Source organism: Castanea sativa, chromosome 4 (genome assembly GCF_040712315.1).
Source record: "Castanea sativa cultivar Marrone di Chiusa Pesio chromosome 4, ASM4071231v1".
Classification (NCBI taxonomy): Eukaryota; Viridiplantae; Streptophyta; class Magnoliopsida; order Fagales; family Fagaceae; genus Castanea; species Castanea sativa.
This window is the reverse complement of record NC_134016.1, coordinates 49,833,271-49,850,091: the sequence shown is the minus strand read 5'-3', so window position 1 is coordinate 49,850,091 and position 16,821 is coordinate 49,833,271. Positions and strand designations below refer to the sequence as shown.

The 16,821-nt window shown below is 35.1% G+C and overlaps 1 protein-coding gene across 1 annotated transcript; it reads right to left on the bottom strand.

The window, feature by feature from the left end:
- Positions 1-3,795: 3,795 nt before the first annotated feature.
- Positions 3,796-10,711, bottom strand: LOC142630675 (DEK domain-containing chromatin-associated protein 1). Its single transcript, XM_075804703.1, has 11 exons — positions 9,880-10,711; positions 9,765-9,798; positions 7,975-8,054; positions 7,827-7,886; positions 7,546-7,656; positions 7,381-7,461; positions 7,206-7,286; positions 5,322-5,865; positions 4,549-4,646; positions 4,430-4,460; positions 3,796-4,320 (listed from the first exon to the last, which is right to left on the bottom strand). Exons 1-11 carry the CDS (start codon positions 10,396-10,398, stop codon positions 4,148-4,150), a joined length of 1,812 nt encoding a protein of 603 aa, XP_075660818.1. The 5' UTR covers positions 10,399-10,711; the 3' UTR covers positions 3,796-4,147.
- Positions 10,712-16,821: the final 6,110 nt, after the last annotated feature.

The following is a 16,821-nucleotide window of genomic DNA, read 5'->3' as shown; positions in this document are numbered from 1 at the left end:
TGGAGAAAGTTTTATACGCAAACAAGTTTTAATGGAGAAGCCTTATAATAAGAAAGAAAATTGAGTCTTATAACAAGTATTTTGACATTGTTGTTTCTATGGGGATTGCACTAAGGTCATACGGGTTGTGGTAGGCTACTTGCCAATGAACCAAAACATTACCAGCCAAGGAGTGTGGCGTGAGAGATAGACTGTGGGGTTGGTTGGTGGAGTTGGCGTCCAAAACTTTGGTTACTTGGCTGACTATATATATTTTTGCTGTTGGTTTAGCTTAAGGCCAAAGTAGCAGGAAATGCATAATAATGATGAAAATTAATGGAATCTCACTTCTATTTTGGCATTTGGTCCTGCTGATCATCCGCCACTGTTTATGGGTACATGAAATGGACAAAAAATTTATTAAACAAGATAAACTGTTTTTTTTTTTGGATTAGAGCTTGTTAACGGATTACGTAGAAGACTCAACAATAATAATCAAACATTTGTGTTAAACAACTATTGGCATGGGACTTGTTTATCAGGAAATAATACAGGAGTAATGCTACCTAATCCCAGGGTAGGTAGCACTGGGATTTGCATGACAGTAACTACATTTCCTCGCTATTAAATTCCGTCAAGCAATTGCATTAACCACCCAATACGGTACAAAGATGATTTAACTGAACTATGTGATTCGTTAATCAATAGTACCGTTATGAGGTTAAAATTTAATTGGAGAAAGATGATTAAACTAAACTATGTGATTCATTAATCAGTAGTACCGTCACGTGGTTAAAATTTATAGAAATGATATGTCTATAATATTTTCATAACATTTTTACAACAAATCCTAAATGGCAGGTTGTTACTAGTTATTATTGTTGGGGCAAAAAAATAATCTTCGTTTGGTTCAACTAACCACCTGTGGTTTGTTATGAAAATGTTGTAAAAATATTGTGGACGTAACATCTCTCTAAAATTTAATCGGAGAACTTAAGGACAACATCAAATCAATTTTACCTAAACGTTATCCTGAAAAGAAAGCCTATCTTTACTCTTGTTTTCTTTCTCTTGGTCTGAAAGGCCTTTTTTGCTTTAGCCAGAAAAAAACAAACATCTACAGTCAGTCCCCACTGATTTGATCATAATAGATTATCTAGAATCACGTAATGCAACAAGTAACCGAGTTTTAAATACGAGGCTAATATAAAGTTTGCTGAAACATTTCAATCAACTTTTAGGAGAAGAAGTCAAAATGTTTTTTTTTAAATCCGTTTACCATATTTAACCCAAAGTAGACGCCAATGTAAGGGTTCCATGCTATCAACAAAAGCAAATAAAAACAATCTTATTGAAGGGGTTATCAAACATTATTAGTCCAATCGGGTTAAGCAACATTTTGGGGTTTGAATAATTTGAAAGAATGAGTGTGTATGTGAGATGAACAATGACGAGAGAGACAACACACTAGAAAAGAATGAATACTTACTAATGGAGTGATAAGATATGCATAAGCCTCGTGAAAATCAAGTACCTCATTGGTGGTACCAATGAAGTCGGCAAATTGGACAATACTTTTCGATTTGGATTACAACAAAAGCTACTTGTTCAATCCCAAAATCAAGAACGATCAGGAAACTTTATAATGCTGATAATTTGGGATTTGCTTAGAGAAAATGGGTAATTATTGGACAGTTTATTATAAAATATAGAACTCTACTACTGACACGGAACAAATCACTGAAAATAAGTACATACTCACAAATTTTCACTCACTTCACTCAGGTCGCACCAGAGACTCTAAAAGATAACCATGAAACCGGAAGAACTCTTCAAAGGTACATAAACTCAGCCATTCAAAGTCCAAATCGGGACAAAGTGTTATGAATTTGAAATCTTAGAAACATTACTGAAAAAGAAAGAGAAAAAATCAACGCAAAACTTGACTATGATTTGACAGTAGGGGTGTGCGCAGGTCGGATTGGGCAGGTAAATACCAATATTTCTATCCAATCCACCACTAGCGGATTGAAAAAATTCTAATCCGCTACCAACCCACCAAAGTTTAAATCCAACAGATTGGTTACAAATTTTGGTGGTTTCAACTCGGCGGGTTAGGCGGGTTGGACAAATTAACATTAACAACATTTTTATTAAAAAAAAATTATCACAAACAACAATTTTTTATTGAATAATCTCAAAATATAACTAATGCACACAAAAAAAAAAAAAAAAAACTAAAGGTTGATTTCATTGAATAATCTCAATTCTAACATAAACATAGGGTCAATGAAAAAGAGATATATTATCTTTAGCAAAAGTAGACTTTGTCTTACAATTTAAGAAAATTAAATCAACAAACTCAAAATTTTAACATTTCCAAAGTCACATCAAGGATTAAAAATATTTTAAAACAAAAAATTAGACAAAGACAAAGAATTTGATGAATTGTATTCTTATGTAATATATAACATATTTAATTTGGATATATAATGTACTACTTGAATATACAATGAACCTGCTTGCCAAAATGGCTTTACTTGTAATATTATAACATATTTTATAATATATAAACGGATCAAATGACATAAACTAAAATAAATAAATAAAGACAATATTTAAACAATAAAAGACAATAATGCAATTACATACCTTTGTGATTGTCGATGAAAAATTGAAATGATGAAAAATAGTCTACAAAAAGGTTAAAGAAGAAAGAGGAAGGACAAGACAACGGCTAATGGTGAAAGTCAAAAGTAAAAAGTAAGAAGAAAAAGTAAGACTTAGAGCCACAAAGTACATATTGTATATACGACTAAAGTAAATGAGATAGATAGTAGGTAAGAATGTTTAGAATTTCAATGTTGACTTTTAGATTTTGTTTAAAGAATTTTTTGAAGGCTAGTTCTGTTTAGAGAATTGATTGTTGATTAGTTGTAAAAATTTATTAAGTGAATTGATTAATTTTAAATACTTAACAATTTGAACTAATATTTTTTTATGTATGTGTAATTAAGCAGGCAAGTTGAGTTGTAACGAGTTGGCAATTTTTCAATCCATAACCCAATCTACAATTTTGGAGGTCTAACCCACCCAACCCAAACCGCCTAACTTAATGACCCGCCCAAGGGGCGTGGGTCAAGCAAGTTGATGGGTTAAGCAAATATTTTGCACACCCCTATGTGACAGTATGCTTTTATCCACATGAGAGCAACAAAAGTCTTAGCTAAATTTTTGTTCCCAATGAAGTGAAACAAACAAGGCCTTTCATGCGCACTCCTAAGTAAACCATGAATACATAATCCCACCTAACAGAATTGCATATTAAGTAATCAATAAATATATAGCGACTCCATCCCACTCACTCCACCCATGAGGCCCTAAAAACAAAATATGAGACCTTATCTCTAACAAGGAATATATCACTTCACAAGATGAAAATGAAAGCCCAAATCTCAAAATTAAGGGAAGGTAACTTCAAACCCTTTGATATGTCCTCAACTTCACACAAGCTTGAGCCCATCCATCGACCTACATATGTTTGGGACATTCCCAACTAACATGTTTTCTAAAAATAATAATAATAATAAGATCTGACCTTTTAAGTTCTGAAAAAAAAGATAGAGTGCTGCAGAAAAAATAAGTTCTTTGATTTCATCAACATCAAATAATTCATCTTCAGTCAAAAACTGCATTAATAAAACCACCATAAGATTTCAAACCTGTTGAGAATCACTTTTGATAAGGTGCTAGAAATAATTTCAAGCACGCATGCGGTTTCCAGAGGCAGCCCTTCTAGCTAAACAACTAATACAATTTAGGAAAAAATCTTGAGATAAAGCCATTCACTGAACATTTAAAGAGGATAAATATCAAAAGTCTGAACATAATTTTCTGAAAGTAAAGAGAAACTATTAAAAAAATAAAACTAACTAATAAAACTACGGAGATTATAAGTACAACAAAAGAGGTTAATTCATATGGTACAAACAAACCCGGTTGGGTACATGTGTCTGGAATCAGTCATGATATCTAGACATCGACTGTAGTTTGTCAATTATAGAAGCTGAAGGATCCCCAGTAGAAAGATCATCTACCTGAAGAATGCACTACAAGCTTCAAATGTTCTGCAAAGGTCATAGAAAGTTCTATGTCTCAGTCCAATGCACTAGGCATCATCGTCGTCGTCATCTTCGTCTTTGTCTGCATCATCACCAGCATCAGCATTCTCCTCAGCATCCTCTCCCTCGTCTTCCTCATCACTCATGTTATTTATCACATCTGTAATTATATCCTTCACCTCCGCTTTTCTATGCATTAAGTCAACACCAAAGTGGGTACCTAGTAAATTTACATTTGCTAAGTTAACCAAGTTAAACTGAAAATCTAATATCATTATTGTTGTTATTTTGATTGGGGTGGAGCAAATATAAATAAAAGTGAACCATACCAAGTTGCCTGAGAATATCAGATAAAGTTGCCTGCATCATGAGAAACAGAGTACATTTAAAATGGCATACACAACCTTAACAAACCAATCTATGTGATGCTGTAGAAAAGTGTACTTACAGTATTGAAGTCCACCTCCTTCAGGATATTAACAACCACAGCATGCATCTCCTCTCTGCTGGGTTCTACCTTTGCCTTCTTACCAGCCTTGCCTTTTCCTGGTTCCAGGATATATTTGATAAAGAGGTGAGATATTTGTCCAACCATAGAAACTATTTTAACACAAAGCCATGACATTATTCCTAGAATACCATGCGTTAACTTCACAACAATTTCAGGAAAATTTGCAATAAAACCATATGCTAATGGACCTTCAACCTTTATTTTATTTTTATATTAGTAAATAAAATCAATTGAAAAAAAAAAAGCACAAGGTGTGCAACCCTAATATTAGACCTTCAATTGTTTAAAACATGTTAGTTTACTAAGTTAAAAATAAGAGAAATGCTACGTCCACAACGTTTCATAACAAATCATAAGTAATTAATTGTTATTGATTCTAATTTGAAATTATCACTAAAGTTACTTTTTTGCCCCACCACTAACAACTTACCACTTAGAATTTGTTGTGAAAATGTTATGAACATAGCATTTCTCTAAAAATAAACTCAAAAGAACAACTTTTTGTCTAAGAAAGTAAATCGGCTATAAGATGCAAAAACAAACTCATAGTAATATATGTAACCCCAAAAAGAAAAACCCAAACCTCTGAAGTAGTTCCACGAAGGGCGAAAAAATCTTTGAACAAAAACTGAATATCCAATGTGCCAAAATCATCTATAGCAGCCATAAAATTAAACATTGGAAAAAAAGCAGGGCAATGCGCAATGCACCTTGATCCTTTGCTGAAACCTTTCCTGGGGACCTGCTTGACTGCTTCTTGCTTGCATCTTTCTCTTTGATGTTCTTCTGGCTTTCCTTCTCAACCTTCTGTTTTTTAGATGTTGATTCCTTTGACTTGGAACGTGAGCTAGAAGTTCCACCAGTATCACTGGCGCCTCTTTTCAAAGTTGAACTAGATGATTTTTTTGGAGATTTTGCAGGAGCCTTCACAGATTTTGCAGGGGTAGCCTTTTTGACCGGCTTGGGTTTTTCAATTGTTTTTGTCACTGAACCATCCTTCCGACCTTTTTTTGATGAGCTTTTTGACATCTGCTCCTTTGGTTTCTCTTCCTCTTCCTCCTCTTCCTCTTCCTCTTCTTCAAATTTATGTTCTTCATGATCACTTTCTTCATTTGGTACCGTTTCATTGTCATCATCGTTATGAGATTCATCTTTCGCACCAGAGGATTCAACTTTATCCTCAACTTCGTCTTCTTCCTCAACTTCCGATGACTGCTTTTGCTTTTTTGCAACTTGGGGTGTTTGTTTTTGTTTCTAGAGACAAAAATGGGAAAAAAAATCAAAGTCACCAAAACTTTGAATGAGGTGGAGAGCCATGGACAGAACAAAAGATACATTGATAAACAAAGGCCAAAAAGAAGAGAGAGAACTGCAACCATCAATCACACTTAGTGCCTCAGAATATTCAGAAGTCCCAGACACTTATCATGGGAATCAGGAAAAAATTTATAACTCATCTAGCAAAGTGCAGGAAGCAAAAGTCAAATCTCCTTTTCTGGTCCTTTTTCTTTAAGGCTCTTTCTGAGGAGAGTTTGTCATGCATATATAGATATTACAGAGATCATTTTTTTAATAAGTATATGTATCACTAAGGCCATGAACATCTAACATATCACAATCAGGGTAATAGAAGGCATGAGAAAGCATATACATGTATGATAAAGAGGGGCAGAACTATATCAAAGGCACAGCACACATCCAATCACTTGCCTAGAATATTTAGCATGTTATGCTATGTTCCTTCACAGCCACAATCCCATTACTTATGATAAAGTTGGCTACCGCTTTGTATATTTCAATCACAGCAATATACAACACCATCTAAAAATTACACTACCCCTTTAACTGTGTACTACATTCATGTACAGCTATACATCTTATTCGGAAATGATAGCAAAAGTAGGCTTGACTAAGACAACAACAAAGGATCTGATTTAAGCATGGTTCAGAGACCACCCTATCCCAGTTAGTGTGTAAAAGACCTCCTGTCCAAATTATGTTATGATTTTAAGTTTCTCCTGACCAGCATATGTATGCCATTGACAATTCCAACTCCTAAAAGTAAATGTAGCAGCAAATGGAAACATGGGGGCACATAAACAACACAATGAACTTTTCCACTTTGAAAACTTGCCGTTTGGTAACGTTGTTTTAGTTACATTGTTTATATTTTTTTAAAATACGTGTGAGTAAAAAATTGTGTAGAATTACGTGTAATGTACTTTAAAAACTGAAAACATGTGTTTAAACACATGTACCAAACGGGCCCTAATTGCTAACTAATACTTAAGACAAGTATAACCCCTTAACCAAACGTTCATGATTACCAGCTAAAAATGGCAATTCAAAATAACAGATCATAAAATGAGCAGCAACATTCTCATCAGGATCAGATAAAATCTTCTGAGTTAGAATAAAATTTAGTATGAAAATTTGATCTTGCCTAAGGTCATATCAATTAAGTACTAAGCAAATATCAGTGTTACTAAATAAGATATCTCTACTAAACAGCCCTGCATCATGAGCAAGAGGCTAAAAATCCCAGATAGTATTCTGACTTAAAAAGGGGCCGTGGCGGGGGGGAGGAAACAAACCTTGCGTTGTGTTTCTGCAGATGCTTCTCCAGAGCTTGCAGTTTTGCTTGGTGTGGACTTCCTCCTACGCTTTTGACCTTTCTGAAATTCAAATACAGAATAAGCTTCAGCAACTCACACCCTGAGAACTTATCATCAAATGCTTGATCTATGGACTAATGATGTAATGTAAAACCTGATCTTTATCAGCAAGCAAAACGTCAGTTGTAGGATGTGGAGATTCCAAAAACTCTAACAACTTTGCAGAGAGTTCTTCCTGAAGTTAAAGATAAGTTAGTGCGATTATGGGAAATTGATACAATGTAGATACAATAACAAGTAGCATTCTGTCAGAACTTACCTTCTTTGTCATTGATCTATTAATTGGAATATTAAGCACATCACAAAAATCCATCAATTTTTCCTTAACACACTTGTCAATCCTCTCCTTTACCTTTGCCCGCTGCTTTTCCTACAGTAAAAAAATTTATTGAAAAAAAAGAGGTTATGATCAAATTAACAGAATACTAAAGACATGGATAGACAAGAAGATTATATTATGTTGATATAATTAAGAAGATTATAGCCATAAATCAACAAGAAAGACAAAATGAGTATAATTTCAGTAAACAGAAAAAACACCTCATTCCCAGTCCACACGTAGCCTGAAAACTGGCCTATATTTTTCTTGCAAATATGCACCTACACAAGAATGCCAATGATTAACATCTCAATCATTTGATGAATGTCAATCCAAAACCGATACCAAGAAACTGAGTTGGTAGGTCACCTTAGCCTTCTTTCCGTAAAGTATTGAATGAAGCATTTGCAGATTGTCATCAGTTTTTCTCTTGGACAACTTGAAAGCCACTGAAACAGTTTAGATAATCAGACAAAAAATAGGCCAGGCTGCAGTAACAAGAAAGTTGAATTGAAGTGAATAACATGCCCCAAAACAAAGTATCTGTGGACAATAAGAGCTGAAAAATGTTTCCCACTTGACATGCAGATGATTCTCAGATGCATCAAAAAGTTTCTTTTAAAAAAATAAAAATAAAAATAAAAACCCTTTCCATCATGATCCTGATGGAAGTAGACAACAATGAAGACAACACCTGACTTGAATTAATCATTCTTCTTGCATTTTCTAACTTTCAACCCCCCAACCCCAAGAACATAGTACATAAAACTCCAAAAAAGAAATCCCTCACATATTTAGATTGCTGAATTTCCCTCATCCATTTGACATTCTTCGAGGGTTAACTCTTCACTGGTAATGAAAGTCCTAACCTAGCAACAGAGAGTAATATTCCACAACATGACCCCACTTCAAACAGATTGGTTATATACTGATCATTTTAAGCCTAGCATAGATTAAATATGAAATATATTACTTGGTGTGAAGAAGGAAAGAATATACAAAGTTAATTGTCTTCCTATGCTCTGTAGCCCTTGTTGGAATATAATAACCTAGTTTTTCAGAACCACCAAGACAACTTGACATTCCCACTGCTTGCAACAAGTCCATTAGTCCATATTACCGACAAAGTGTGATATAATATGACCCAAAAAATAAAAACTGTCCCCCATAGATCTACCAAGAAACAAACTACAATAATAAAATTTATAAAAAAATTAACACCCCCCAAGTAATCTTTTGTGCATATATATCAAGTTTCTTTTGTTAACAAGGTGAGTGAGGCTCTTTGGGCACCCCACTACCAATTCAGTTTGAAGTTGATTTTGCCATCATATTGTTATGAAGTTCGGAAATTATTTTTATTAGGATGAAAATCAAAAGAATTGAGTAATAGAGAGTGAATCGGGAAGAATAATAAGGCAAATTATACATTTCTGCTTAGACTGTCTAACAGCTAAAAATCAAAGTGTTGTCAGTTACCCCAGGAAACTAAATTAATTTCCCACTTTTGGTACTGATACATGGCAAAACATGTCCCTTCATTGTTAAGTTACACACACACCCAATATTCTTGAACTCACAACCTCAACCTCCAACTAATTGTTATGGGAGAAGGAAGTTCCAATTGAGCTATAGCTCATAGCTCTGTTTGTTTATATACATTATATCCCCAAAAAAAAAAAAACTTTGGGCATTTTGACATAAACCATCCTTATTAATTAAGCGAAGAGTGATGCTAAAATTAAGCAAACAAAAGCAAGTTTGGAGCCTAATACTAAAAATGTCTGAAACTTAAAACCCAAGTTCTTGTACTGTGCATATCAGATCAAAGTAAATACTAAAGCTGGCAATCAAAGTGAGCTCTACGACACATGTATTTGCAGTTAACTTCCTCATACGCACTTTACAACATAAATATGTTCCACCATATAAACATTCAAAGCTCAATTGTAAATACACAATGACACTAACAAAATATCTATCTCTCACACATTTTAAGCGGGGAACGGGGGGGTTTAGAACCATTTAATCTAAAGTTCATTGGTGACACTAGCAATATCTAATCAGCATACGAAGTAAATCATGCAATTACCACTAAACGAGCTTGGTTCTTTAGCTCAAAAGCTTAAAATACACCAAGAGAAGAAACCGAAACATACCATTAGGAATATCCTTAAGCTGCGTACCAGAACCCTGCAATTCCACAAAATCCCAATTTAATCAAAAAAAAAAAAAAAAAAACCAAAACTTTCACAATTTTCGAAACTCCATTACCTTCTCAATGGACAAAGCTTTGTTCGCCGAAGACTTCCCGGACCTCCCCGGCGACGGCACAGAGAACCTCTCCACCATCTTTCTCTCCCTCGTCGGCCTGTCACTCACCGGCGTAGCATGCTCTTTCTCCTTCTCCTTCTCCTTCTCCTTCTCTTTCTCCTTCTTCTCCTCCGCCACCGACTCCAACTCCTCGCTCGCCTTCTTCTTCGCCACCGCCGCCGCGGCAGCAGCAACCTCGCTCTGGTCCTTCTTCGAGCTCCCTCTCCGGCCACTCCTCTTCCCTTTCTTGCTCGGCGTTTCAGCCACTTTCTCCTTCTTCTCTTCTTCCTCAACCTTCTCAGCTCCAACTACTTTCTCCCCCGCCCCGTCTTCTTCTACTTTCTCCGACACCGCCACAAGAATTTCCCGCTCTTCCTCCTCCTCTTTCTTACCTCCCTCCACTTCCAGCTTCGCCTCCTCTTTCTCTCCGGCCGGATCTTCCCCCTCCGGCTTCTTCTCGTCTAGGGTTACGGTAGCCATGGGAACCAAACACTCAGACACACAGAGAGAAATCACAAATTTCAGAGAGAGAGAGAGAGAGCGCTAAAACCCTAGGGCTTGTTTGGGGGTTTTGGGAGGGAAACCCTAGAAATCGAAGAATTTTGTGGATTTTAGAAATTTACTGAGTTTTGACTTTGTTTTTTTGTGTCTAAAAGAGAGAGAGAAATCGAGGGAAATGAAGGAAATGAAAAAAAATGGAATTTGGGAAATTTTTGAGAGCGCGCTGTGAAGTAAAGGAGCGCGGGGGTTCAAATTTTGATGCCAAATTTGTGAGCGGGCTTGGCGACTCTCCGCTTCTTTTTTTTTCTTTTTCTTTTTTTTTCTTTTTTTTTTGGTTTTAATTTTTAATTTTTTATAACTTCTTGCCCAAATCTATGATTTTGTAGTCTGTAGAGTGTGATTGGTGAGGCTGAGTTCTAATTAGCTCAACCATGACTAAGTGATTTGACGCATGACTTAGTGATTTGACTTCAGTTCTCACCTATATCAAGAGTTCAGTTCTCACCTATATCAATAATTTGTTTAGAATTCGCTTACTTTACTGAAATTGAAAATTTTTTATTAAAAATACGATAAATAAATATAAAATTTAGCTAAAATAGTACAGTAGGACTCGTAAATAGTATCAAAAAGTGCAGTAGGACCCATAAATAGTAGCAAAAATAAGCTGATAATAAAATAAACTAGCTTTTTAGGGTTTGTTTGGATACTACTTATTGCTGAAAACTGAAAATACTATAGCAAAATAATTTTTAAACTATGAATAGTGCCTGTGGAACCTAGTTTTAAAATTATTACTGCGTTTTTCTGTACTTGTTGGTCTATGAATAGTGCGTGGAACCCAAAAAAAACGCAAAACTCACACACCTACCGCTACACAAACATACACTTAATTTTTGTCAAACACACACTAAAAACCAATTGGTATCTTGATCTAATGATAACGGGATCCGATTAATATATGGTCTTAGTATATATATTAAACATTCATTTTTAAAAACTATTTTATACAAATTTAAAAAAGCTATCCAAAAGTTAATCACTTTTTTTTTCACAAAAATTTTTCCTTAAATGGTTTCCTATATTCTAAACATTAGTAAAATCCATGAATAAAAGTTATCATTAAAAGTACACGCTATAAATTGAAATTTTATTAAAAAAATTTAATTAATGAAAAAATAATAAATGATGATTAACGCTCATATTCTTAAAATTATAAATAAATAAATAAAAGGAAAAAAAAAATGGGAGCTAAAAATTGCGAGACAGAGACAAAAATAGTTTTGGGTGTACAGGGGAATAGAGGAAGGAAAGGCTGCTATTACTAGTAGTAGTGAGTAGTCTGACTGACAGACAGAGGGACCGTTTTTATGAATAAATTGCGAGACTGTGGGTCTGGCATCAGGCGCCAGCAATCAGCAATGTGACATAAATTGCGAGACTGTGGGTTTGGATTTTGATTGAGTTTGAGTAGTTGAAGTTTACTATCATGTGACTCATAGGCTCATAGCTAAAGCACTATGTCATCTTTCTCCAAAAAAAAAATGTATTATGTCATGACCCACCATCTTTATTTTGAATAGAATATGCCTAAGTTCAAGCTTGAGACTTTGAAATTATGAAAATTCATAATATATATAAATATATATTTATATATAATAAGTAAGATCCGGTAAATGTGTGCCCTAAAATATACATTAAACCATTCATTTATAGAAACATTTAATGAGGGATTGAAAAAGCTTTAAAACTTTTTTAATTTTCAATAAAAACTTTGTTTTTTAAATGGTATACTATTGTATACCTTTAGGTACACGTTAGTAAAATCCCAATAAGTATAGGACTACAATTATTTTTAAAGGGAAGACTGAAAACTTTATTAATAATGTAAAGAAGAGACTACATTTTCAAAAAGAGTTTGTTGTAAAAAACAATGATTCTCTTCAATCTAAGCAGAGAAATCAACAATGCCTAAAGCGTGTTTAGCTAATAAATGTATTGGTCTATTGTCTTGCCTACGAACACGATAGAATTCAACCCGACAAAAGTGCAAAAAACAAGCATGCCTGAGACAATCGAAGCCACAAAAGAGGGAGGGGGAGATAGTTCGGTGCACATTGAAGAAGCCACCTTCAAGGATAAACTCTTGAATACCAACATCCTTTTCTTAGTTAGTGTTGCTTCCACCCTCCCCTTATCATCTCGAATAATGACCCTTACACCCACTGCATTTTGTGCCAAGAAGATCGCTCCATCAATGTTAATTTTGAACAACTATGCCAGTGGTGGAGACCAAGAGAATAAGGGCAACACCAATGGGTTAGAACCAGAAAATGTTGCTGCGTTGTATTCATCCAAGTCCTGTGACGCCCACTGCACCAAAGCCATCCCACCATTCTTTATTCCCCGTTTAACTTCATTATTTAACCACTTCATAAACTTTGTGTTAATAATTTAATTATAGTTGAAATTTTATTATTAGAGTTAATGATATATAATCATTTTTATTTACGAACTTATCATTATATTAACTTTTACTAATGTATGTTTTGAAAATGATTATAAGCTAGTTTTTTGCTTATTTTAAGCGCTATTTGCGCATCCCATATAACTTTTTGTCCCAACTTTGTTTCAATTGATCTAACTTTAAGTTTTTTGAAAATAAGTTAGTTTTTAACTTTTCATCTCACATTTTTATTAAGTCAAGTGACTTACTTAAATAGTGCATATAACCTTTTTGTCCCAACTTTGTTTCAAATAATCTAACTTCAAGTTTTTTAAAAATAAGTTAGTTTTTAACTTTTTGTCTTGCATTTTTAATAAGTCAAGTGATTTACTTAAATAATGCATATGGGTGGTTTTTTTGAATGTCTACACAGTGATTTACATAAAATTTTGTGCAACCAAGTTGTATATAAATTTCACTCTTATGCAAATAAACTACTGAAAATAAGTAATTTAAATATTACAAAGACAAAAGGCCAAGATACTTTAAGACCAATTTCATGACTTCACGCATCCAGGGCCCATTTTTAGGGCTCGGTCCTACACCAAACGAGGCCACTCAATAAAAGAGTCTTGTACTACACTCGGCCCGTAATAAGGCCCAATAATATAGTGAACAAGGCTCATCAACAATTAAGGCCATACTGTACACGACCAAGATATAGGCCCAATCATTCACAACACGAAACGTTTTATATCGAATAAAATTTCCCTAACAACAAAGGGCTCATTCAAAATAAATAAATGAGCCCATCACTTCCATTCCTCTACACAAAAGCCATAAAAGGTTCACATATGGTTGTCAGATTATTTGAACGTTACCCATAGTCCCATATTATCTTCTTTTATCATTTTCCTTGTTGAGTTTTGCACAGAGCCCCCATTAGAAGAAGATAGTGAATATGGTTTGGCCAGATAATGAATATGGTCTGTCTTTATGGACAAAAGTTTTGATCCAGCAACCTAGCTGCATTAACAGAACCCATGCTTTAGGCCATATGTTTAAAACATAAAGAAATAGAGAGAACTGAGAAGAGTGATATGGTTTGGCATCACCCGTTGGAAGTTGGAACTGTGAGAGTTTGGACATGTATAGGTGGGCTGAAGTCTACAGAGAGTGTGGGTGTGTGTTGTGTTCATTAACAATGCCTAATCTCCACAGAGAGTGTGTTGTGCACGCAACCTCTCTAGTTGGATGAGGAAGATAAGGCCCTAATCTCCATTACCTTGATGGAGAAATTGAGAGATGCAGCTAGTTGAGGATTATGAACAACTAGCCATTGTATCTAGGGGATTATCAACTAATTCGCAACCTCACTCCATTCCATTGTAAATGGAAGGGTGTGGATGAGGAAAACAACGTGCAATAAAAGAACAAAGTTTGGGTACAAATTTAGTTTTAGTTTAAAGTTACAACTTCTTTTGATAAAATTAATATTGCTATATATTTTGAAAATAAAACCGCTAGATTACATATTCTTTATACTCTTAATACACTTGTCAAAGAACTGCCCATTGTTTTTTGGTAATAATTTATCAAAGGTGACTATATGAGGCTAGGCTTGCTTTTGTTCCACGTGCGGGCTTTTATTTTATCTAAGTGAACCATAAAATTAGCCTCCATAGAAGCATGATTTACAAAACATTATGAAAATGAATTCAAAATTAGTTTGGTTTCATTAATAATATGTTGAATCGCCTAAGGAGGATAAGGCACCAAATAATGCAAGGGGAGAATTACATTCAGATAAAGCTGTAAACGAGCCGAGCTTTGTCGAGTAATGCATGTTCAAACTTGGCTCTTCAGGAAAAATCAAAAGCTCGAGCTTAACTTGAACTTATGACAAGCCTAAAAATAGTGTTTGAACTAAGGTTGTCCAGTGACTCAAAATATCCGACCTGCCCAACTCGAAGGTCCATAGGCGGATCCAAATGCATGTCTGGGTCGGTCGTGGGTCCTATTTTAAGAAGAACCGATTATTCAGTTTGGATTTTGGATTACAAAATAAATAATCCAAATAACATGAAACAACCGAATACTTGGGTAACATAAACTCATAAAGCAGTCTTCCACTCACATCATATGAGTCACATCACGTGCTTCTGTTATTGGGTAACATATAGTAGAGAGGAAACCAATCTGATCAACCTTTTTTGGGCACAAGTTCCCAATTTCAAATCCAGCCGTTTAAACCAAATCAAGATTCCAATTCTACAGTTATGATTAAACTCTATAAACTCTTTTGAGTACTCTAGCACAATAGCACAGAGACATCATATCAGTGATTCAAAGCAATTACAAATCAACCGTTAAAATTAAAATTAATATCACAATCCAACAGTTACAATTAGAGGTAAATTACTTGATTAGATATCTCAGACGCTCTCTCTCTCTCTCTCTCTCTCTCTCTCTCTCTCTCTCTCTCTCTCTCTCTCCTCTCTCCACCGAATCAAGATCAACGACTTCAATCTCTCTTCAATCTTCACCGAATCACCAAATCCAATGGCCTTAGACCTCAGTCTCTCAATCTCAATCTCATATCTCTCATTCTTAGACTCAAACGCTCTCTCTATATCTCTCTCTCTCTCAAATCTCTCAAAGCTCAAACTCAGATGCTCTCTCCTCTCTGTCTCTCTAATCTCTTCACCAATTCCATACGAAATCTTCATCACTCTTTAATCTTTGCTCTTTAAAGGCTTTGATCTTCGGTCTTCTCACCAATGAACAGACCACACTCTCAAACTCTTAGTTCTCACTTTGCCTCTCTCTACTCTAAGGTCCAAACCCTAGCTTCTCATTGCAAGTTCTTCATACCTAGTCGCCGCCGCCGCCAGCACCCACTCCTCTTCCTGTCGCCGATCATATGGGTTGAACCTAGGGTACGTGTTCTCCTTTTCTCATCTCTTTTTTTTTTTTTTTCCTAGTCTGTCATTGACTTTATATGTTATGAAAAACTACTATTCAAATCAAATAACCCCGACGTTTTATAATTTGAAACCCTAACTAAAAAAAGTTGAAACCTTAACCATTTACTTTTGTTTTTTGTTCTTTGTTTGATTAATTTTGTTCCTATTTAAATTTTATTCAGGAATTGAAAGTTGTACAAGTAGGGTTTTTAGTCTTCAAACTTGAAATTAAAACCCATGGTTTTTTAAGGTATGATTTTTGTTTCCCTTTGTCTTTTGTGTTCAAAGTTGGGATTTTGTTCTTTTTTTGTTAGAGACTTAGGTTGAGTTTGTTTCAGCGGTATAGGAAATCGGGAAAATATTTGACACCGTGCTTGCTGTTTGGGATGCTCAGAAAATTCGGTCAAAGGGAAAATTAAATCATTTGATTGTAAAATAAGAGGGGCTTCAAACGGAGAACAATTTACACTTTCAAATTACCTTCAAATAGAATTTTATAGACTGAAAATAGAGAAGGAGAGAGAGAGAGAGAGCAATAGTAGTCCAGCTGCCGATCCACCCAAACCCATCACCAGTCAGATTGCGTCACTCAAATCCATCGTCAGTCTGTTCACGCCGCCCAAACCATCGCCGATTTGATCACGCCTCCTTAGCTCCTCCGTCATGCTCAAACCCAATCTGATCTGATCGCGTCGCCGATCCAATTTCACCACATCCTAGTCCCCGACCCACGACTTCGCCGTTGTGCTTGCAAGCCCCTCTACCAGTGAAGGTAGCTGCGCAATCTTGCCTCTGCCGCCTCTAGATCGAACCCAGTCGTCTCTCTCTCTTCCTTCTTCTCTCTCAATTTGATCGGATTTGATGAATTTTTTTGTTTGGTTTTGTTTCTTTTGTGTTTATCTACTGAGAAATGATATTATATATTTGTTTAGAAGCTGAGAAAATGTGAGCATCAAGTAGAAAATGTGTTTTCTATAGTATTTTCAAGAA

Bases quoted from the DNA above. Each gene is read 5' to 3' on its own strand.
- LOC142630675 (XM_075804703.1), bottom strand. From the start codon at position 10,398: ATGGCTACCGTAACCCTAGACGAGAAGAAGCCGGAGGGGGAAGATCCG. The intron at 7,887-7,974 runs GTGACCTACCAA...ATTCTTGTGTAG, and splicing joins TTTACGGAAAGAAGGCTAAG to GTGCATATTTGCAAGAAAAA. The intron at 5,866-7,205 runs GTTTGTTTCCTC...TTTTGTCTCTAG, and splicing joins CTGCAGAAACACAACGCAAG to AAACAAAAACAAACACCCCA.